We start from the raw sequence: 24,957 nt of genomic DNA, 5'->3' as shown, positions 1-24,957 counted from the left end.
CGTAATACAGGCCTACTATTTTTGTATGGCTTTAATTGTATTGTCATACAGAAGAGGAAATACGCAAAGACTAGCTCCTTTCCTACAGTCTGCCAATGGGTCTGTCTAGTTTACTTATCAGCATAACCTTGGGCATGTTCTACTGGCTTGGGGCACATGTAATGTTTACATTTTCCGACCATTTCTGAGCATGAGGGTATAATAATGTGGCATATTATGCATGATTTTAACTAACGATAAAGATTGTTTATAATGCTGAAGTACAAAAAAAAACATATCACTGAAGTCAGAAGACTGGCACAACATTGTTTGTAATTTTAGGTTCTTCTAAAGTTTACCTGAAGTTTTCGAGCAATCTCTTTATCCTCCTCTTCTACAGCTTGCCGCTGTATAAGTTCTTCCTGTTCCATCTTCTCAGCCAGTTGCTGTGCAACCTGAGCATCAATCTGCTCCCTGCAAATACATGATCTATGAAGCTATAATATTTTAAGCACAATTTCATAGCATGCAATTATTTTCAGTTTACCTTAATACTGATATCCTCAGTGGCCTACTGACTTCCATATTTATTAAATTAGAGGTCCGCAAGATTAAATCTAGTCAAGTGATAAAATCCTTCACATCCTTTCCTTTAGAAGAGAGATAAAGCTGACTCCAGGCAAAATCTATTTGCTATTTCTCATATACACAAAAAAATTCGATTATCCTAGTCATAATTATCGCCTATCATTCTAATGGGGAGATCATGAATTCTGTTTTCACAGGGCTCCCATCCAAGATGTGGAATCCTTCAAACTGTCAGAAAAGCAGTTGATCGTTTATAGAGGTGTTAGCAATTAACTGGCTGATGTTAGCATAATTTCAGCTTTTTATTTCAGAGGTCTATAACAAAGGCGAAAAGAGATACACTAAAATAGACTACCGTTTCCATTACCCACATTCTTTTACATCTTTCCTTTGAAAGTGGTCTATGGAGAAATACTCCATCATGTATCAACTACAATACTGCACAGCATTGCTACAAGGAGATGGCATCGTACAAAAATACTGGAGTGCAAGATGGCAAATGACTTCATAACTATGGAGTCCAGTTAGATTACCTACTGTGAACAGTTGTTACCCAAGGGTCTCTCCTGTAATAGCCACTTACCACAATCATTCTTTCCCAATCAATGTTATAATCACAGCACTTAGCAAAATATCTCTACACAAATAAAAAATCAAGAAATGGTCTAGTTTCTACTATAAAACTGTAATCTCTTTCAAATGAAAAAGGAAGTCATTTCAACTACTATATAGACAATCTTACGTGTAAGTATTAAAACAACATTCCAGTAACTTATTGATCATGCCTGCTGAGAAAGTTCTTCTGTTAGCTATTAATAATATATATCCTTAATAAAGCATTCTCTATTTTTAGCTATTGATTCAAGGACCCTAATTCGAATGGAAACCATAGAGACGGACAGAGTTAAATTTGCACCAGAAGCAGTAAATTATTTAACTCTGACCTTCACCAAGCATTTCTATTTATTTTTACTAAAAAAAAAAAAAAAAAAAAAAAAATATACCTCGTCAAATGCAACCATGATTGAATAAAAGGAGAATGAATGAAATTCATTCATTATCCACAAGATGTTAAATCACATCCAAGGGAATTATTTGTCCTATAGTCTTTGATCAAATTAGCATTAGTTTACTTCGTCCAGACTACACAACTAAATTACATAGGCCTAGTTTGTGCCTGGTCATAGTAGGTCTCATTCTTTAAAATTATTATAAACATTCCTGTAAAAAAAATCTTCACAGACAGCTAAACACCTTCTAACTGCCTAATATTTCAAATACATAAGATACATAATCAAAAGTCACTCATAAAATTAAACTGCCCAGAGCTGAAATGTAGTTGTTTGGTTTCTAATGGCTGGTCCTGGGTATTACTCCATTCATTGCAATCTCCCACATCCCTTAAGAGTGCACATTTTAAACACTGTAGCCCTACACCAGGGATGGGCATTTACTGGTTTGCCATTTGGAAGTGCTTTGCAACATCCCTCAACGCCAAGAGATGGGGCTGTGATTTACAGTGCCAGTCTCTTTGTATCATTCCTTCTGTACTGTACAAATGAAAACAATTGATGGTGTCAGAAGTAAATTTACAAAAGCTTAAACATTTTCAATCACATTTCCTCAAAATTAACTGAAGTTCTCTTATCCGCTTTGTTTCTGATTCCTTTAATTGTTTTGATTTGTATGGTACAGTGACTGATACAAAGAGACTGGCACTGTAAATCACAGCCCCATCTCTCGGCATTGGAGGTAAGTTTAAAAGCACTTCTTGTTCGCGAATCACTAAGTGCCCATCCATGCTGTACACAGTCTAGATCCTTCATGTATGTTGATTTATTTAATCATGGAATTTTATGTCTTCAAAACGGAAAATAAATTACTGCAATCATAAAAAAATGCTCGGAAATTATACAATTTTGTCGTAATAGTTCGATTTCAACCCTAGAAAAACAGTTAATGCATGTAAATACTTTAGAAAGTGAATTTCGATATACAGTATTTTGTCTGAATTATTCCATTCTGAATTTTAGCTGTCACACTTGGTTTAAGTACCACTGTAAAATAAATTTTGAAATTCGTAATTACTAGTTATAAAGTAGACACAATTACAATGTAATTCACAAAATGCAGGAAGAAAGAAGAAATCAGTGAAATATATAAAAGCGTTAGCATTTCAAAAATGAACAAGTGGGTGTAATGAATCAATTTTACTGCCAGAGCTAGTTTGTGAAGAGCTCCAAGCCACTCCAATAGCACAATTACAATATGGATGAAAACAAATCATATGATGGTGACTAGCTGTTGTATAAGGGAAAGCCACAATGAATGTCATGATAAAACAAAACAGTTATTTTGTATTTTAGAAGGGAAGGAAGTTTCCCCCAATTGATATTCTATAATATAATTTTTGTAGTTTTCGAATTTAATTTTACAAGTTTGTGATTTCGATAATTAAAAGTTTTATATGAATAATTCGAATAAAAAGTACTGTAATTTGCTGATTTTGAGTCATAAGTCGAATTCGCGTTAAATATAATGCAGTGGAATGCATAGGCTATCACCATCACAACAATTAACATTATTACTTTGGCAATTGTTACAAAAAGGTTCATGGACAATTCCCGGAGCAGCAGAATTGAATGCAACTCTGGGAATAATTGTGGCACTTCTCACATTATTTTCAGCTTAGGCTTATGTAAAAATTAGTAATACGATAGTGGTAGTAGAAGTAATTAGTAATGATAACTTACTGGTAATACAATATTAATCTTTACAGTATCAAGATTTGTTTATCCTCTGTGCACATTAAGACTGTCGGTTACTTGTACAAATTATTCTGAAATGTACTCGAAAGTGCGGGAACTCACTGCTGTCGCACCATCTGATGATATACAGCTCGCAAAGCAGCAGCCTCTTCCTCTTCACGGCGCTGTTCATCCAGAGCACGGGGAAAATCCTCTCGCACCAAGGCATTTCGGGACTTGTTGCCTGTGTAATGATGTTTAACTGCAAGTAAGGAATGTCTATTACCTCTTGCATCCTGTAGGCAAAACAACTACTGCATCAACTTTCTCCATCCCAGACATGCCAGAGGCCACCAGCACATCTCAGACAGTAACATGTTGAACTAGTGATTAGATTGTACTCAGAAATGTTTGGGCTGAATATTTAGTTGGGGCTTATCCTAATTTTCGCAAACTATAAAGTAAATATTTGGTAATTCCACAGCAAATCCTCGGACTCATCTCAACATCACCAATTTCAAAGTGATAGCACAATATTGACCTGACAATAAGGTACACCCGGATATAAACCACATCCTTAAAATTCATAGGGGGAAAAGAGAAAATAAACAGAGTGATGGAGGAGAAAAAAATTACCAATTTTATTCCATATACCAATCTACTATATGGAAAATAATATGCCTACCAAAGTATTTCCTTTCAACACATTTCTTTTTCTTGTTAGGCACAGAACAATCATTAACTTCAATAGTAACAAGTAAACTTTTTTTATCAGAGTATACTGGTATACTGGCACAGTGTACCTAATACATTTTCATTGTCCTATTCACTGTTATCATTACTGACTTTACTATTCACTTCACAATTTTTAAACAGTTTATGATATTATGGTGAAGTGTAGTAAAAGTCAGAGTCGCGAATATAAGCAGCATCTTAACTTTACACAGTTAAAATCTGGATAAAAAGTGCAGCTTATTTTCGGACCAATGCATGCAAGTATTAAGGTAGAACCCTTTTTGTTAGGTAGAGTATTTTTTCAATTTCCCTGCCATTATTCCACAATACTCCATTAGTATATAAAATTGTTATCAAATTTGAATAAGACATTGTCCAATTATTATGAAATATATAAAGAATTCGATGTAACTCTATTAACTTATTAATCACCTCTGTCTCATAATAACAACTAATTATGCTGCCTGGAAAAGATTCCAAGTACAGTAGAACCTCTATTATCCGTGGTAATGAAGGGTGTGGACTGAACGGTTAATCGAAAAAATCAGATAATCCGCACCATAAACGATTTTCATAAATTAAGTGCATAATATCTAGGTCTACAGTTTCTTAATTTCCTCCATGGCATATTGTGTTTAACATGGTAGGTACTGGATCAGTTCACTAATTTAAGTCTGGTTGTCAACAACAGATTTTAAAAGCAAAGGGAACCAACTCCTTGTGATAGTTGTCTGCGGAAAGATATGAATAGTAGAGATTTTGTGTTGTAGATTCACTTACTTTATAAACTTTATCCTTGTCTTTTTATTAAATCGCACAAGGTTGTAATGCAAATCTGTGATGCGACATGAGCCAGAGTTTCTCCTTTCTCAAACTTCTCAATTATTTGCACTTTTTTTTGTTGATACTTAACACAATACGTTTTCTTCTGTCAATCATGAAAAGACATTTGCATAGAAGTTAAACAGTATGGCCACTCGAACAGTAAGGATAAGGACTGAATGGTGCATGGGTTTGGAATTGTGTGGAAGTTCTTGGGCCATTTCTTTGGAAATAGGTAGTGACTATTTTACAAGTTGGGAAAAACACCCCTCCTACAAGTAACTGTTTCTCTTGCTGGAGGCAGAAGCATTCCTACTACATACTGTGTAACAGTAGTTAAGGGCTTGTAATATTCCTCTGTAGAAAAAATACGTATTAACAATGTACAGGACTTCATATTTTGTTCTACAGAAAAAAAAAAAGGAGAAAAAGATAGTTGGATAATCCACCGATCGGTTAATAGGGTGACAGATAATCGGAGTTCTACTGTATCTACAAGACTTTTAATAAATATTATTGGTTACATTCTATCCAAATTCAAACTATCTGATAATACAGTTGCTTTATTTTGTATTGCTTGTTAAAAGAAACTTTAGAAAGTTGTTTAAGAGATATTTTTACAAGTTAAAAATGTACTACATGATTCGAACACATCCTACTTTACCACAAATAGATGTAAAGAGTTTTTCTTTCATAGCAAGTACTCTCCTTTCGATTACTAAATGATATGATCCATTTTAGGGGCTATATATGATTGAAGGGATACCTCAATCATATAAGGTACATAAACTTTTCACTAGTCTTATGCTTTATCCATAGTGTTCCAGAAGAAAATCAATAATCAATCTATTAATATTGTTAACTCTTGTATTAATCTATGTCCATACCACCAGTCAACAAATGATTCAGAATAGTCAATCAATACTAATACAACTGCAAAAATGTAACAACATTATCACGTTAGAAGTATCTAATAACAGAAGTAATCTGGTGTTTTTCCTTATTTTATCGTTATATAATCTACCGAGGCAGCATTATACTGCTGCCTAAAGAAATTACTTCAAGACTGATGGACAATTTATTTTCTGAGCATAGAAAACAGGACTATCCAGAATTGTATCACAAAAAATGCAGAATTTTTTCTCTACAAAGTCATGCAATGTAGTAAAGTAATTTTATTGATTTCAATTTACGTCATTTCTATGGATATGTAAACCGTAGACAGAATGTAATGAGTGTGTATGTGATAACTGTGACAACAATGTCAATTTTTATGAGAAAGCTCATCTGATTCCACTGACGTTCAAACACTTCTAATAACCAGTCAGTGAAGTACCTCTATGTATTCTTAGTAATCAGATAAGCAGTGATAAGTCTGAAAACGTAAAATTATCCATACCATCAATATACAAATTTGTACTTTAAGTTGAAGTCTGTGTGATTCACTTTTATTCTAGACAGACGGATATGTGATAAGGTAATCTGTTATGACAGCAGCAACAACAGCTATATGATCAATTAACAAAGCAGATGAATAGTACCAACCATCGGGGATGTCTTTCAACTCCATATGCTGCAGTCTGAATTCAATCCTTTCAACTGCTGTTCTTAGTGCTCGCAATTCAACACACAAAGTATCCTCCAATTGGCGAGCTATCACAGGACCTGGTGCACAATACCCAATCTCTCCACAGAAATGTACTGGGCCATGCACACCTTCATAATCTAACAGACGGTGCACACTATCTGATGATGCAGCAGCTGGGAATGGGGCTAGTGAACAACATCCAACTGACAGACCAGCTGCCGACATGCCAGTACCAAGTGATAGACTGCTTTCTTGAAACCTTGATTTACTCATATTTGCGTTCTGTTCAGCCAAAGTCATTTGGCCAAGCTGAGTACCAAAACTAGAGTACTGTTTTCCACTTGCACATTCACATGCATGAGGCCACAGTTGCAATTTCTCCCCTTCCTCTAATTGAGAGCAACAGCTGGTAGTATGAGGACCAGAGTCAACAAGGCCAGACGAGGAAGAAATGCATTCTTCCAGCATAAGTTCACATCGCTTCACTGGTGCTTGGAGAACAGTCTCCTTTAATGTGTGAATCTGATTTGTGATTGCAATATGAAGTCTACGCAATTCAGAATGGACACGGCGCAGTTCTGTACTAATTGAAACAACATTATCTGGAGACAGGACTCGTGATTTTTCACCATCAACAGGCCACATGTTCAAGATTTCAGTGCACACACTTCATAAACCAGTACTTACATCACAATACTCAACCTCTGATCATCTTGGTTACATCAAATACAATGATATTCTATTTTCTGAATGAATGGAGAAGTGTTTGATTTCATAATAAAAAACTTGTGATATAAACTTATAGTACCAAATTATGTTTGCAAGCACTCATTCAATACATGATACTAAAGATGACCATATTAAATCTACATTCGTCATTGCAATAAGTGCAATAATGGATATTTAAGTCGTAAATGAGCTACTGGAAACCACACTTAGCAGAATGCTATGATAAGTAACCACATGACATTATGCGACTTCTAATTATAATTATCTGTTCTTGTTTAGGTTTAAACTTGTGAATCTCCGACAATAGCAATATGATAACCACGACAGAATATCTTACAATTTCTCCACTAATACTGAGGTTAAAAAAGCATGGTGGACTTGTAATTCTCTGGTCCCCCTTATGACCTTACTGCATATAATATACAGTATGAAAAACATCACATTCACATATTAAGTTTTACATAAAGCAATGAAAATCAGAGGAATTGTATTCCAAAACAGAATACATAATTCATATTGCTAACAATGGTGCACTATTTGTCCAATGACCAGACTATATTTACCACATCAAAGGCATGCGTTTTGTATCTCAATTTGTCCAGGTGAAATCTGTGGTTAATGTTGGGGTTTGGTTTTTATCAATACTCCAGATTCCCCTGCCATTATTTCATAATCTCTTCATTATATCTATATTTACTCTTAAACTTGTTTTTATTACTTATTTATTAATTTTTAAACACATTTTATAGTAAATACAAACGTATGATGAACATTCATATTTAGTTTATTTTTTGGCATTAGTTAACAATGTCATGATGCAATCAATGTCCATAAATATGAGACTTTGGACTTTCTGTATCAGGTCCATACAGGACAAGATTTTTTTGGTTTTAAATACACATCCCATACAAAAAAAAAAAAAAAGCATCTAATGATCATTTTTGTTTCTTTGTGTATGCATATGCTGAAAATAACAAAGTAGCCCTCTAACCAAAATCATTTGAACAAAGCAAGTTATTTTCAGTTGGGTGTTCAGGAGAACTATCACAGTACGAGGGAGAAAGTACACAGACAACAGCGGAATTATGTAGCCTACCACAAATGAAATGTAGCCTATATATAAACTTTTCTCATGACCAGTCACTATTACATTCAATGGATTCACTTAAATGTTCTCTTGTGTTCTTTCATTGAACAAATATACATAGAAACCAAGAAGACACCCCATAATACATAATACAAACAAGGGAAGATGGGAGTTATAGTTTTCTTTATCCGACAACAGATTTCTGAAGAATGCAATACAATAATTACTAGTAATTATTATTAATAGAAGGCAAGCGATTGAAAACATACGCCAACATTTCATTTATAATGAAACTATCAACATGTTCGTTATCAGCAAATGTCGTGCTTTGAAAAAAAAAAAAAATCTGACGTGTTTTGTTTACTGAGTAGCCTATATGTGTAGTGATTACTATTAATTGTAATTGTAATATGCTATTTCATACAATTTAAATTACTTTCAGTTACTTTCACAGACTTTCTGCCTTAAAAAAACTGATGTGAATAATTCAGAAATTCGATATGTGAATGTAGTTAAATTAAAAGCATCCTACAGTATATACTATCTGCAAAGTATCATGTGGTCACCAGTAATATTACAAAGACTGTATTAAACCTGTAAAGGACAATTAATGCAGTCACTAGTCCATTTCACAGAATAACCTTCCTAAAGTATAACACTTTGTTAACATCACCACAATTCACCAGCAGAACTGCTCACTGACTGGGCAAGCCTCTTCTACAAAACAGCACAGAGTACATCATGTTCATTGTCTCAAAAAATCACTGCAAGAGTGACACAACACTATTCTTAAATGAAGGGTGCTATAAAGTTATTTCATTGACAAGATAACTATTTTACACTTTACTAAACGAAACTATACTAACTACAGAGAATAAAAGCCGAAAAATCAAAACAAGGAAAGGATTTTCATAGTCAAGAATTTTTAGAAATGAATTTGTAACCAATAAGAAATTTAAAGTACTACCAAGGTAGTAGGCCTATAAACTAGATCGAAGCCATGATAATGTTCTAATCTCTATTACTATTATTATTATTATTATTATTATCATTATCATTATTATTATTATTACAAATACCCATTGCCAGGCCATGAAGAGAATATCTACAATATTAATGCATTTTTTTCAGTTAGGAAATTATGTTGTTTAGAATAATTCTGGCAGCTATATTTTAGTTATGTCAGTACTACTTTGCTTCATTATTTATTTATTAGTCTGATCCAACTTTGAAATTCTTGACATTTCGACGAAATATCTGTTTATGCAAACAGTGAAGACAGAATTCTGGCAACAAGAAATATCACCATAATCATTATAATTATTTATGTTACAGTTATCATTCTTCATAACACCAATTACATTGTAGTAATCTTGGGAAACATATATACTTAGAAATTACTTCATGTGAGTCACGGCCAAAGTCTAGAGGATCTAGACCTAATCTATTAAAACATTTTTCCATCTCTACGAACGAGAAATATGAGAATTATGCAAACAATAATACCAATAAACAACCGTTTAACTTCGAAAGTCTGTAAGCAGAAAAAATGCCTGTGCCTTGAGAATTTTTAAGTGTAAATCTCAGTAAGCATCAGACATGCGCAAATGTTGTTATACAGTATATGAATGAATTTTCGTATTTTCAGACTACAAAATTACGCATAATATAGCCTATAATATCTTCCTGCATTTCAAAATTTGTGAAAATGGAACTAAGGTGAAAAATTTGCTGAAGAAAGTATATAGGTCTTGGGAGTACTACAGTTCTTTACCATATTATAATATAAATCCGTATTTACTCCAATTTTTCTGCATTTCCTTCACGTAACAATCTTCCCCCAACTGCAACTCATTACGAAAATTATAAGTATCGAAAATAATTACCCTACATCATCAGCATCAACAACGAAAATTACAATGAATGGCCTTAAAATTTGTTTATCATGACTCAGGCCGCTAGTGCTTATGCTACTTATGCCTCGATGTCCATGCTCTTTTGTGTTTTCGACTTTGTATTGGAATGCCAACAAGTTATGGGAATCTATTATCGCACATTCATTTTGAATATATAGTTGATTTATTTTGACAGGAATTTATTCTTTAATGACTCAAAGCTGTGAACCCAATAATGGTCTTAGGAATCTATCTGTGCTGATTCTGGTTTTAGCACGTCCATTTTGTTTAGAACTCAAATTTTGCTGACATTTGCATTGCTATTAAATTAAATCATGTAATCGAATACTTCTTGTTGTTATGTGTCTTTTGCAATCATGTTTAATTTTTCCACTGATTTTATTGTTTTCACATCAATGCTATTTCTATTAAATGTCAAATTCTTCAGACAACTAATCTGAAATATTGTTTTATTATGTGATTTTGAATTCCTATTCTAATTCATTGTATAGTTTTACCACAGAATTACACATTTTTCGTCTAGCAAAGTCAAAATAACTCTTATACTACACTAAAAGCAGTGGGGGAGGGGAAGATTATCCTTATATTTCATAAATCATAATTTTATCGAGTTCAAAGTAAAGCTACACACGTTGTGTGTACGTGTATTTCGAGAAGTTTTCACACGAAACCAGATATTCATATGGCTTCATACTGAAATGTATAAGTACTTGTGTCCTTCTAACAGTCAACTCACGTGGGGGAATGTAAGCTGACACTGCAGTGCGTGAAGAGACTGGGTGCACATACCACAAACAGCCACAAATATATTCTTCCAGGATTATCATATCACAAATATATAAACCTCAATTGCATAGAGAATAGCAGTGCAATCTGCCTACTAATGGAAAACTTAAGCAGTGAGGTTATGAATATTGTTAATTTCTTCATATGGATTCATAACATTCATGGATAACACTTTCAGATCTGAAAGACTGAAATGCTCACCCCTGTATTGTTTGAATGGACCCACATTGCTGTAACATAATGCTCACTATGCCCTTCTAGTTTCAGTCACAAATCTAGACCAATAAAAGCATCACTTATATCCCTTCCCTAACCTACACACCAAAAAAGAGTTATGTAGAATGTCTATGAAACTTTCACATTCCTGCTGTTTTATTTTTATATAAAATTAATATATTATTATAATCGAGAGAGAAAAGAGCAAAGTTCACATCATTGATTCAACTATACAGTTTGAAATATCTGAAAATCAAATGAACTAAGTAGATATGGAGAAAAAATACACACGTTGCTGTAATTACTTGAATATTTATAACATTGACAGCTGGGAAGTTATAGGTCTTCTATTTGGTACTCTTAGCACAATTACTAAATTTAGCAAGTCAGTTTTTAAAAGGTTTGGATTAAATGTGAATGACCTAAAAGACATATGATTGCAAATTTTGTGTGACTCACTATATATTAGACATAATCATCTCTACACCATTTAATATCTTTTCTAATAGATCTGTAAAGATTTCGTTAATAAAGTTTATTATCCTATTAGGTCTATATGGGTAGTTGCCCTTTTTTCTTTTTGAAACAGTTAATTCCATTTCCTTCAATTTTATTCAAAAGAATATTTTTTACTGTAAATTATCTTCCAAGATGATATTAGTAAGCTGAATGTTTATGGTTATCCAATGAAGGGCAGCTATCCTTTTATGGGATTTTCTCTCTCTAATGTAAATATCAATCAAATTCGTCGATATCATGGATAAACTTCTATTATTTGTGGTAATGAAGGGGTCAGACTGAACGGTTAATTGAAATGATCGAATAATCCATACTATAAAGAATTTTTTAATTAAGTGCATATGGTACCGGTAATTTAAATCCTGCTGTACCGTAACCACTGGCATCATCATACTACATTGTACAATACTATGCTGGTTATAACTAATAAACACAATTAAGTACAGTCATACATAATACTTTATCCTTGTTTTTCATTAATCACACACAGCTGTAACACCAATCTTGTATTCTAATGTGAGAGAAGTCTCAGTTTCTCCTTTCCCAAACCACTCAATTATTTGCATTTCCTTTTCGATACTTAGTACAATACAATTTCTTTTGACATCCCGTGGAAGACATTTTTCATAGAATTTATATACTGTACGGTATGGCCACTCGAATTGTAGCACAATGACTGAACGATGCATGAGTTTGCAACTTTATAGAAGTTCTTGGGGTCATTTCTTTCAAAGTAGTTAGTGACTGTTTTACAAATTGGGAAAAACACCCTCTCCAACAAGTAACTGCTTCTGTTCCTGGCAGCAGCAGCAGATTTCTTACTACATACTGTTAAACTTGTAATAACCCTCTCTAGAAAAATAGGTGCAGTACCTCATATTTTTTCTGCAAAAAAAAAAAAAAAGTGTGAAAACGATTATAGGATAATCCGCTATCGGTTAATAGGGTGACAGATAATCGAGGTCCTGCTGTAGTTCTATATTCTCCCAAAAATTTAAAACCAATATGCCATCCTAGTGGATAAAATTCATTAATCTTTGAACCCAAAGACATATCATCAAAAAGTAGTAATTATAATTTGTTTACCAAGTCCACAGTTTTTGTTAAATCTGTTCATGTTTCTAGCGTAATAAATTCATTGTTTACTATGTAATTGACTACCTTCAAAATAATTGTCGCTATAGAAAAAGTTAATAATAATCCGTGGCGCTACAGCCCATGAAGATCCTAGACCGACCAGCTGGCTGCTGGCCTCACGCCCACATGCCGAAGAAGAAGTGGACGATCATCCAACCAGAATGGAGGTATCATGTGGTTAGCACGATGATCCCCCCAGCCGTTATAGCTGGTATTCGCAACCGGATTTCGCTACCTATCGTAGCTCCCCAAGTGCATCACGATGCTGGGTGGGCACCGGTCCCATACACTGGCCGAAATTTAATGAGAAAATTTCTTCCCCCATAAGGACTCGAACCATCGCGCATTCCGTAACGCGGGTCCTAGGCGAGATGCCTTAGACCGCGACGCCACAGTCAGAAAAAGTTAACTGAACATAAAAAGTCTCAATTATTCAAGATATGAATTCCAGTTTACGACTTCATGCTATCATCACAAAGTTTTCCTTCTACATAAATATTCTCTATGCACGTAACACTACATAAGAAAGATAGCCTACATGTATAATCTTACATGAAAAATACTTACTTTCTTCAGTCTGTAATCGATAAGCAAGTGCTCCATCCTCCTTAACCAGCCATTCACGGCATACTGAAACAGAATATAACAATATTAGAATAATATCTTTAAAATTAATTCCAAATACATGAACAACACTTTAACAACAACAACAATAACAATAATAATAATAATAATAATAATATTTTTAACAATGGCGGGCACTTGACTTCAGTCATTCACCCAATTGTCCTGTCCACTGGCAACAAGCTGAAGCTTGTAGTTCTTTCAGCCACCATGAAGGTGTTACCCTTGATGCACCAAAGGAGGTGAACTGACACCGTATGATGATGATTAATGGGGTAATGGTGGAATGATGGCAGGGGAAATGGGAGTACCCCACAAAAACCTACAACCAAGAACTGTCTTTGTCCACCACAAATTCCAGTTGGGATTCGAACCTGGGTTACCGGCGTGGAAAGCCGACGCTCTAGCCATTCAGCTAATGGCGCACCTTACAATAATAATAATAATAATAATAATAATAATAATAATAATAATAATAATAATAATAATAATAGACTAATGTATCAATACAGACAGACAAATTAATCCAGAAAACATCCCACTCAGTAACTGTACAGTGAGCTGCCACGAGAAAGGTCTTTGAAGCTTTTGCTAGTCATATATTATTATTTTATTCATTATACTTTCCCCAATATGAGGCTGTCTTGCAAACAATGTATAGTACCAATTATTAAGAAATAGACAAGAATAAAAAGAAAAGTGTACAATATAACACAAGTCAGTTGGCCATCAAATCAATATAAGATGTTAGGATGTGTATAAATAAATGATTCTGCAGGATATAAATGGAGTATTTCATTACAAGGAGAGAAATACTGGGTGTTCAGTTCAAAATGTGTCATGGCTCGCTGTATGCCGTCATGTGGCTAGCCGATGAGCCTAGAAAATTCATCTTCCTACACTTCCGCAGAGGCGTATTACCTATATGCCAGAGAAGTTGCCTAGCAAGTACGGCGTTCATTCTGAAGAGTACTTACCGATATGTACAGAAACGCCGGTAGTGGCAGGAATGTGAACTATTTGGAAACGTGTACCGGTACTGAGGTGAGTTTTTTTCTTACTGTCGGGATATGGGGAGAGGGTTAAGACGATTACTTACGTATTTGTTGACATAAACTTCTACGGTCAACATGGACACGGAGCATTTGATTTGTACTGTGGAATGTTGCCGTACGCAATCGATGATAACAAATACCCTGCGACGACTTGCCCGCGCAAAACACAGTTCGAAAGAGCTTATGGTAGCACACAGACCGTACAGACCGCCATCTGTTGCTACGACGTTCAAGTTTTACTGTACACGTTATCAAGTTCAGATTGAACGCCTTGATTAATAGGCAACTTCTCTGACATAAAAGCTGAAACTCGCTTCAAATCGCTGAATCACAACAGTGACGTCATGACACACTTTGAAATGAACACCCAGTACTCTTTATCACTGACTTCTTAATACTGAAATCTTCAGAGAAGTTCAATACAAATTTTGTATTGTGTACCGAAATACAGAAATAATAATAATAATAATAATAATAATAATAATAATAATAATAATAATAATAATAATTTCGACAGATGTTAACATATTTCAACACGAAACAAATTATCGAGCACAGCTGCACCAGAATATAAACATTTGGCATTTTTGTGTGAATTCTTTACAATATCTTTTACGTCTGACGTGGCTTAAAATTTTCCCAGAATCATACAAAACGACTTCTCTAATTTGTAACTCAAATACAAATCCTGACAGCATGAAATAATAATCAAACGTGTAATCGCAGACAGTTCCATCTGGTATTTCATTTGCAAAGAGAAAGTTCTACAAGAAAATAAGTAATACGTAAAAATTACCTCAACTGCATGTGACTTCATTTGAAGAAACTCCATTCTACAGTAAGATTCAATCTGTGCCAGGCAGAGAAATTTCCAAAGTTATCAATTTTATGCGAGCTTTTATGACCAGCTTTAATTTTAGACGTAGAGAATTTAATGACCAGGTTATCACATGCCATTAAACTCTTTGCTGGCTGCAAGAAACCTTGTGGACCAGCTATTGTACCATTATCAGTAACTTGCAACAAAATTCTACGTTTAATTTTATATTTCAATAGTGGATAAAATTGCAGCACATTCTACAAGATTTCCATATGGAGATCCAGATTCAAAACCTGGCGAATTAAAATCGAATTCGTGGTCGACATATTCGGGATATATTTTTTGTAAGCTATTTCAGGTTAACCTGTCGGAATTACGCCACGATCAAGGATGACAATTTTATTATACTGCTATAGTACGCAGCTGCAGATCAGGGAGGAAAAAGGAAGCAAGGTCACTAGAAAATATCACAAGTTTACGCATTACAAATGTTGTAACAACACTTCTTCTTAAAAAGTCCATTACGAGTACAACATTTCCGGTTTCCTGAGGTTCCATTGTTCACCAGGTTTGTAGGACAATATTGGTTTAGGAATCCTGTGATCCTTATTTCAATTAGCCTACAAATTTCGCCAGCAGTCGTGTATCAGAGACAGGGATCTTTCACATCTAAAGCTATAATACGAGACTCCCAGTTTAACTTTCCTCCCGGAGGAAGTCAAACTAAGAACTCTATCGCCCTCGACTGGGTTTGAACCCGCAAACCACGGATCCAACGGCTAACTGTAATTGCCAGTGGCGAAGCTCTCAAGAGGATTTTGAAGCTTAGCCTACACAAAAAAATTGATTTATTATTCCTAGTACTGTATGCCTATACGTTTGTAATAACGATATATCGTAACTCTTAACACTTTGTTGCACTCCGATCCTTCCATAATAAGTTCACCGTTGGCAGTCATTCCACTATGGAGAAAGCAGTGCGAGCCGCGAGGCTTAAGGCAAAAAGCCTCTAAACTACAAGTATGGCTACGACCTTGACTCGCAAACTTGAGGGAGGGGGAGCTGGGAGGGTATCGATTCGCTACATCTCCGTACGGAACGAGGCTAGCCTCCCGTCACAATACTACGTCGCGCTATAATGGTGTTCTCTGAAACCGCTGCGTTGTTGAGTTTAGTTTAATCAAAAGTGCATGCGTGTGTGACATTAATTTTGTGTAAAATGGCTCGTACTGAGAGAACATTGAGGTCATTATTTGTAGAATAAAAAGAGAAATCGTTTCCAAATTGGACGTATGGAACAAAATGTGCTTACAAAGATAGGAGATCGACACCACATTTGCATATTAAAATGGCGGATGGAGGAAGACAAAATAGACATTCTCAGTTTTCTTGGTATAAGAAAATATCCTAGGGTGCTCTGAGACAAATAAGTTACATTGTTATGCCTATATTGTTTGTGGATGAAAATAAATGGTCATTATCTTCTTGTGGGGTCTGTGTCACAAAACATTTTGATATAAAAGTCGATAAACATCTGCTCTATAAAAAGATACAAGGTAAGCAGATTTTTTCAGCCTACTCAGTATTTATACCTTAGCTTCGCCGCTGGTAATAACCAGACCACTAAGGACCACTTCCATCATGTAGAATGAAATATATTTTATTAATTATTAAGAATGTCTTAATTGTTATTGGAACGAAAAATTGCATACACTTATTTTTAATTTTAAACCTGAAGCTCGTAATTACTCGTAAATTGAGTGAGTGTGTGTGTGTGTGTGTGTGTGTGTGTGTGTGTGTGTGTCTATCACACTATATTTCACATTAAAATTACTGAACCGAATAGCCCATGTCATCAAATTCCAAGAGCCTGCAGCCATCAACAATGGACATTGTTCTCTCTTCAGCAGATAATCTTATTTATAGCACTGGAGGCATTTATAACTGAAGAAAAATTCAACACGGGACGGTAGGGAATTGATTTTAATACCAAATTAAAATCCAAAAGAATTTAAGTACAAAAATGATGTTACAACATTCTTTATTTTTGTCTTCAGCTGAAATCTAACTAAAAAAAAAAAGCTGTGATCACTTTGGAAACATTCTGTACAGAAGAGGACAAAGGCATTGCAATGTGTACGTGTCAGCTGTGCCTGCTTCCCCTCCCTTCCCTCCCTCTCAAAGTGGAGCTGCTGCAGTAAAGAGGGCAACCATTCTCTGCCTGAGGCACTGGACAGGTGGTATCTAACAGTATAGCAGAATGCACTACGTGCCCCAGAATTTCAATACACGATTCACATTTACTGACCTGGTGTATATGGAGAAAAGTCAGTCCAACACATTACCTGGATCGTTCGAAAAGCTTTTCAAAACTAACCTATGGAACTTATTTGAAACTCATTCTAAGTTCCATGTAATACTAGTTAATTATCTCAAGTCTCTTTCTTTTGGGCTAAATAAGAATGAAAAATATTGCCGTTTGGTACCTAGCCACAGAAAGACCTTGAAACGTACAGTCTGCATTGAAAAACCACAGCTTAAAAAGTTAGACCAAACTTATATTGTATAATACACATACCTACAAGAGAAAGAAGGTAAAATTCTACTTAACTATTTAGGTGAGACTGAGGAAACAATACATCTATTGAAGTATAGGTTATATATAGTTTAAAGGGAGAAGGATTATCTTATAAGTAGTAATTTTATATTCGGTCATCTTGCGCCCAGGGGCTGAACCGCGTAACTTCTATTACGCGAAACAAAACATATCCTATAAAATAATCCCACAAGCTCATACGGAAAAAAAAAAATCAAAAGTAATTTTATGGATGGTCTATTGTTGACATTTTATACTGTTATCTGAACACCGCAGTAAATCTGGAGAATATTGGATATTTTAAGAGAGTTTTACTGTACTGAAGCATTACAATTATCTTTAATTAAAACACAACTAAATTAGGCAAGCAATGAATGTTTGTAATCACGCTTAATTACACGCATAAGACATGTAAATTTATGAAAAAAAGTTTAGCTTTTATTCATTTGTAATAGTACATTCATCCCTAGTGTGGGAATACTGTATTTAGTAATCAGTTCTTATGAGGACGTTTTCAGAAAAACATTAATATCGCATGAAGTTTCCCATAACAGTAAATTATATTGCAAACTGTATTCAATACTGCTATTACTCCTGGACTGTCGGATGCTGAAGTACAGTTCTTCTTGCATAGAATTACTGAAGTCTCGTTCAATAACCTCACGACTTTCAGAGTAATTTTTCATGGTATAATGGCCAGGCACGATTAACAATATGCTTTCGAGCTGTCATGACGCGTCACAGTGAAAGACTGGTCGTTCTTACCATGGAGGTGGGAATGTTAAGTTAAATGAAAAATAACATGTACTTATTGTTTGCCTAATTAACATCGCATTATTTATTATGTCTCTTGATTTAATAATGTTGCAAACTTCTACTATATCGGTATTGTATGTAGACTGGAAGAGGAGCTGAATAATATAGATATTAACCATGCACGAAAGGTGAGCGTCAAAAGCAAGCAAGCGCACAACATACAAAGTCTTAAAGAATGCCTTACACATGCAAACCACGCTCAATTCTGAATCTCTAGTTGAAATACAAGAAAACTGGTTTGCTAGTCCATGCAATCAGAGCAAAAACAGTAAAAAATATTGCGTGCTCGAGTGTTAAACCACTACTTACTAATTTCCCTTCTCTTAAATTCTTCGTATCTTTTAAGTATATTTAATGATGTTCTACAGAGGAAAATACATCACGTCATGTTTAACGTTATAGTTACTGTCGTCACCATCAACTCCACGGTTTACTTGTCTTCATTTTTGATTACACTCTTTTAACACTTACATAATAAATATTGCACTGTTAAGTTATTTAAATAAGCAACTACTTCACTGTTAATATTAAGCCATGTATTTTTTACCTTGCATCACAGTGCGGAATTTCACTAGAATTTAGAAGATGCACACCACATTGAAACTAGTCAAGCTAAAGAAAAACATTTTTAATATGAACATAGTGAATAGTGAACAAGTAGTTTATTTAAATAACTTAATAGTTCTTTTACTTTTCATTCGACTACTTTGTATCCAAGTACCTGAAATTGATTTATTCAGTGCTTCTATTATCACATTTAGCTCAGTATTTATAAAATTTCTGCAGGAACAAAACATCTCAGCGATTTCATCAAAACTGACCCTAATTTTTTGTATCAGGTTGAAAATGTATATTTCTCTTTCGAATCATCACTTCCAATGTGATCAATTATTTTATGGCCCAGGTTAATCTTACAAGAATCTCTTTCTGCAGTCTATTACCGTTTACTTTTTTCTTCAAACAGAATCAGCTCCCCCCCCACTCTGCTCTTAATATCGTCACAATTTCAAACGATTTTTAATACTGGCGAAGCCATGTAAAATTGTTTTAACTGTCACCTCCCAGAATCCTGAATGCTCTTTAGAATGAAAATCACAATGAGCATATTACTCTATGATGATGGTAAACAAGTACTCCTATCTAGGACGATATTAATTTTAGGGTCATGTTTATCAGACTTCTCTTTCTTGTTTCGATAAATACTACCACCCTTCAAAACATTGCATGCCTTTTTAAAACCCTGAATATATGTTTTTTGTTTTTCCATAACAGAAATGTAGATAGTTGGACGACGACCAACCGTTATGTGATTTAAAGACGACCGAAAATGCCCTGCCACTTCCGCATCCTCAAGTAGACACTAATGGCAATATGAAAATTCTAAATTTAAAATTAAAGGCTTCATAATCTAACTTAACTTAATCTAACACTTAAAATCTAACCACAGCATTTAAATTCACTAACTTGTTCCACACATGACTGATGATTTTTTTCCGGTTTTATATAAATTGATTAAAACTGTTCATTATAGAAAACGATGAATTAAGAATTAATTTCATTGAAAACTCCATAGTGACACTTGTACCAGACAAGGTCGCAATTGCGGTTTTTCTCGGGGTTCTTCAGTTTCCCCATAGGCCTATTAGGCATGTACATCATTCCGTCAACTTTTTCCATTTCGTCATCATTCCACAGCATTCCCCAAACGCCGGTTGACGATACACGGAGGGGGCTGGCCTAGGGACGTTGCATGGGTACGCAGTGAACCTTAGTGTAGTCAGCTAGTGTGGGTTTGGGAATGCGCCTAGCTTGAGAGTTAGCGCAATAGATCATGAAAGATCTCAGTGCCCTCCCTCCCGAAATTACATTCCATTCCAAGTGTGAAACAGTGCATTTCCAGATTATGACGAAAGTCAAATTGAAGTTATTTGTAAACACTTCATATACACTTGGTCTTGCATGAACTCCTGTGCGATATTTTAGAAATAGTTTTTTTTTACGTTTATCAATACATGCAGACGTGAACTTGATACTAAATGACACAAAACCTCGAACAAAATAATACTGATACCAATTCTGCTCTCAAAGGTTTGTTCTACATTAGAGAATAAACACGTACTGACCGAAAAATATATCACTTGGAGATTTAATCACTTACATTCCCTGAAATTCCTTTAATAATACACAAACAGAAACCTGCGTTTTCTTGAAGAAAATTTTGAACATATTTTTTTAAGTACGTATTAATAATTTTACATGATTTTAAGTAACTTATGCGCTATGTTGTAAATGTCCAGAATCACGTTTACAGAATGCGATGCAGTCATTTGAAGTGTAGAGTTCCATAACAGTTCGTGAAACAGTTTCATGCTATGGGTATAACAGAAACACATCCAATGTCCACGTTTTCAACATCGAGAAAGCTAGTTACACTTCAGTGATTGACTAGAAAGTAAAGGCATTATGCAGGCTTTAACAGTAAGACTGGAATCCAATTTCAATAGCCTATACGGTTCTGTAAGTAGGTTACAGAAATTAGTTTGCAAATACCTGTTTATCTTATGGACTAACAGTCGCAATTCTTATATTGTTAGAACAACAATCTTTGAGTACAGCATTCAGTTGCAGTTTACAAAATCCCACCACTCATCACACACCGGTAATGATTACTTAGTTATAATGACATATGTATCAGGGAGGGCCAAAGAGAAAATTACTTGATAACGTTATAGACATATAGTGGTTCACAGTTTTATAAAACAGTAGCTTATGAAAATAAGAAATTATTCAGAGCTTTATTATTGTTATTAAATAGTGAAAGAAGAAAATATTAGTACTCACAAGTAATATGACAATAACTAATCAATATTTTCAAAGCTTTCAATTAAAACTATACACTCTTTACAGTCAAAGAAATAAGCCAGAAATTCATATTTCTGTGCACACTTAATACTGTTTTCGCAATCTTTTTTTTTTCTTGCCACAACTTTTTTAAAGCGGTCTGTAATGAATTCCACCAGCTTTCTGTGCACTCTAAATCATTTCCCCTTTCTCTTAAAGCGTATGTACGGGTAAGTTTTCTTTACTATAAATCGAGTGTGTTCGAACTTGTTTTTCACTTCATCCCAAATATATTAGTTGATGTTTATCTCTGGTGATAGAATTGAAGCTTTCATTACTTTTGGGCAGTTGTCTAAAAATAATTGTTTTTAACATTTCGGGTCACTATGCGTAAAATATTAAATTGTCTTGGTTTTGCAATTTTCCAAAATTATGTACTTTTAAGTAGGCCTAATCATGTTTCTTCATTATGCTTTTGATCAATGAAACTTTCCGCTGATGCCGCTATTATACTAGTCACGCCCCACATCATCATAATACCACTGCCGCGTTTAATAGCTGAACAGGGATAATTTTGCAGAAGTTCTTCTCAAAGTTTTCACAACATACAATACATTCATCTAATTCAAATTACACCCTTATCAGCAAGTAAAACTCTGCCCAGAATCCATACCTACTTTGTAAGTTATTTTCCAAAAATCCCACTGGTATAATTTAATTTTTGTAACTGACGTAGCTCTTCTTTCTAGCCACTTTCTTATAGGAGTTATTTCTGTAACCCTTCGAAAAGTTTCATCACTAGCATTCTTATGCAACTGTTCTATTTATGGGGCTAATTTTTCGTGCTTGCTCGTAACTTGGGATCGTTAGAGGTACGTCTTTTATAATCTATCTTTTCTCCTCACTGTAAATATCATTTTGAGACTTCTTATTTTATCGATTCTGTTCCATAATATTACGCTGAACAACTGCATGATTTCTCTCGATGATTTCGGTTATTTTCGTGAAAGATTTTCCATTCTTTAAATGATTCATTTAATCAATAATCTACATTCTTCCATTGTTGTATGAGTACCCATTACAATGTTAAAGACAGGATCACTGCCAACTACATCTGGCAAGGTACACAGTTTACCTGAGGAAAGATGCTTACAGAGGTGCGAGTGTACCAATAAATAAACATGTACTTATTTTGACTGTAGGCCTAGATCATATATGTAACAGATTGCTCATCCTTATGTTAAAATCGGCAGCAATTTGAAGAGAACCGCCAGGAACGCCACCCGTCCGCCGTAAACGAACGCGAGATGGCAGTACAGTCGCTAATGCAATTCAAATGGAAATTATGACGTGACTCCTTATGTAACAACTAGATGGCAGCATAGTAAACCTGACAAAAGTTGTTAACATCAAAGTCTATAAGGTGGAGTTATCTGGGTATAAATAAGATCTAGGCTGTAGGTGAAGTCCGAACCAACATGGTTACTTACAATAATATATAATTTAATAAATTTATCAGCTGCATCAATTTCATCATTATTGCATGCGTGAAAATTAGCCATTATAAAATTTGAATCTATCGCCAGACACTGCATTCGCAACTAGTGAGTTATGGGTATCCAATACATTTGGCACCTAGGTAGATCTACTTATCCACTAAGTAGCAGTATTGAGATAAAATTTTCATTTCACTATTGATAACATCACCAATGAAATTCTTCTGTGCTGCATATTGGTTAGTAAATTTAACCAGCATATCAATAATATCATCATCAAATAACTGTGATGGAGAAAAGTTTGTTGAGGCCCAGAGTTCAGTGGGAAAAATATAGTATTTCCCCGCTGTATGTCAACTTCTTCCCAATTGAAATTTATTATTTTTTCTCTTCCTCTGCATATCAATTGCTGAATCACTAGTATTTCTACTGCCATTTTCACTATTGCCTTTACTATGTTCATCATCACCATTATGACTTTCGTCGTCATAATCATCCCTCTCCTTGTGTGTTGAGAGTTACTTCCGTCTCAACTCGCAACTGACTAACAGGCATATTGTCAATTGCAGGATTATTTTCATCACCAGAATCCTCATCAGTTACGTTACCACACGCATTTGTTGGTGATAAAATGGTGATGGAAATGTTATTGCATGTAGATATAGCAACTTGGTCGTCCTGAATCATTTGTAAGGCTTCATTTAGTGAAAATCCCCTATAATAAAATGACTATTATCAGTCTCACAAAAGTCACCTCTTATGACTGACATACTACAAGTAGTACGTCTAACTTTACCATGATATGGCATAACACTAAATCAAAAGTTGAATCTAATTATGAATTATTATGTATGAAGTCATTATACGAGTATGTCCTCTCAATATCAAAAGCATTATACTCGTACCTATAGCATGATTTATATTGACTTCGAGAACAACACGTTCTGCTCCACAGCCATGACACACAAATATGTTCACAACAATGACTATGACAGACTGAACATAAAAACAACAATTGGAGGCAATTTATAACACATAAGGATTATGGTATCATGATTGTCAGCTATGAAAATCTTACACAACAAAAAAAAAAAAATAAATAAATAAAACGTCCGGTGCCCTACATATAGGACGTCAATCTTTTCTGGGTTAATAAGTAATTAATCAATTACGGTTTTAATTACTGATAAAATATTGACAGCACTTTCTCTAGAGACTAAAATATGCTTGTGATCCTTACCTTAAAAATTAAATGAGCTTACTAACAGGATAGGGGGTGAAAGTTATACTTCGATGATCTACACCGCGACTAAGGAAGCAAAATAACATTAGTCATTTTTGCTCGAAAGTAATCAGCCTTCGAAGTGTACATGCCGCTAATTATATCGAGGGAGAATAATCCCTATTATTATTTTGTCCGCAGTATTGCAATTTTGGTCCAAAGGAAATACTGATATTTAGGAAAATACTCGTCTTTTATTCACAGATTTATAGTACCATTTTTGCACCAGTCAAATACTCGTCTTTACCGCAAAAGAAGGCCTAAGATCTCCTCCGATTGTACCACTTTAATCTTTGTGCGGTGACGGCAAACAGATTTATGAGATATACAGAGTAGAAGTGAAATAGCGTTGCAGATTTCCAGAGCGAGTAACTTATGTTGTATGTAACAGAAAAACTATAATATCGTATTGGAGGAAAGTTCATAGTTTTTTTTTTTTTTTCAGAAAAAAAAAATGTTTTCCCCAAATGTTTAACCGCTTATTCGGTAACTTGCGAAAAGGATCGTGATATTTGTCCATATCGATAGGAACTCTAATAACAAATAATTCTCTGGTGTTCGGGTAAAGGGGGATAAGT

General features: G+C 34.6%; 1 protein-coding gene across 3 annotated transcripts in view; it reads right to left on the bottom strand.

Annotated features, from left to right (window-relative positions):
* Positions 1-24,957, bottom strand: part of LOC138692177 (coiled-coil domain-containing protein 50) — a 65,086-nt gene that overhangs the window by 24,668 nt on the left and 15,461 nt on the right. For all 3 annotated transcript variants that reach the window (XM_069815230.1, XM_069815229.1, XM_069815231.1), the window contains 3 exons: positions 13,417-13,479; positions 3,438-3,576; positions 339-453 (listed from right to left, as the gene is read on the bottom strand). In XM_069815230.1, the coding sequence (XP_069671331.1) occupies positions 339-453; positions 3,438-3,576; positions 13,417-13,479 (317 nt within the window). The remainder of the gene's footprint in view (positions 1-338; positions 454-3,437; positions 3,577-13,416; positions 13,480-24,957) is intronic.

Source organism: Periplaneta americana, chromosome 16 (assembly GCF_040183065.1).
Source record: "Periplaneta americana isolate PAMFEO1 chromosome 16, P.americana_PAMFEO1_priV1, whole genome shotgun sequence".
NCBI classification, from domain to species: Eukaryota; Metazoa; Arthropoda; class Insecta; order Blattodea; family Blattidae; genus Periplaneta; species Periplaneta americana.
Note: the sequence above shows the minus strand (reverse complement) of the source record. Positions and strands in the feature narration are given on the sequence as shown.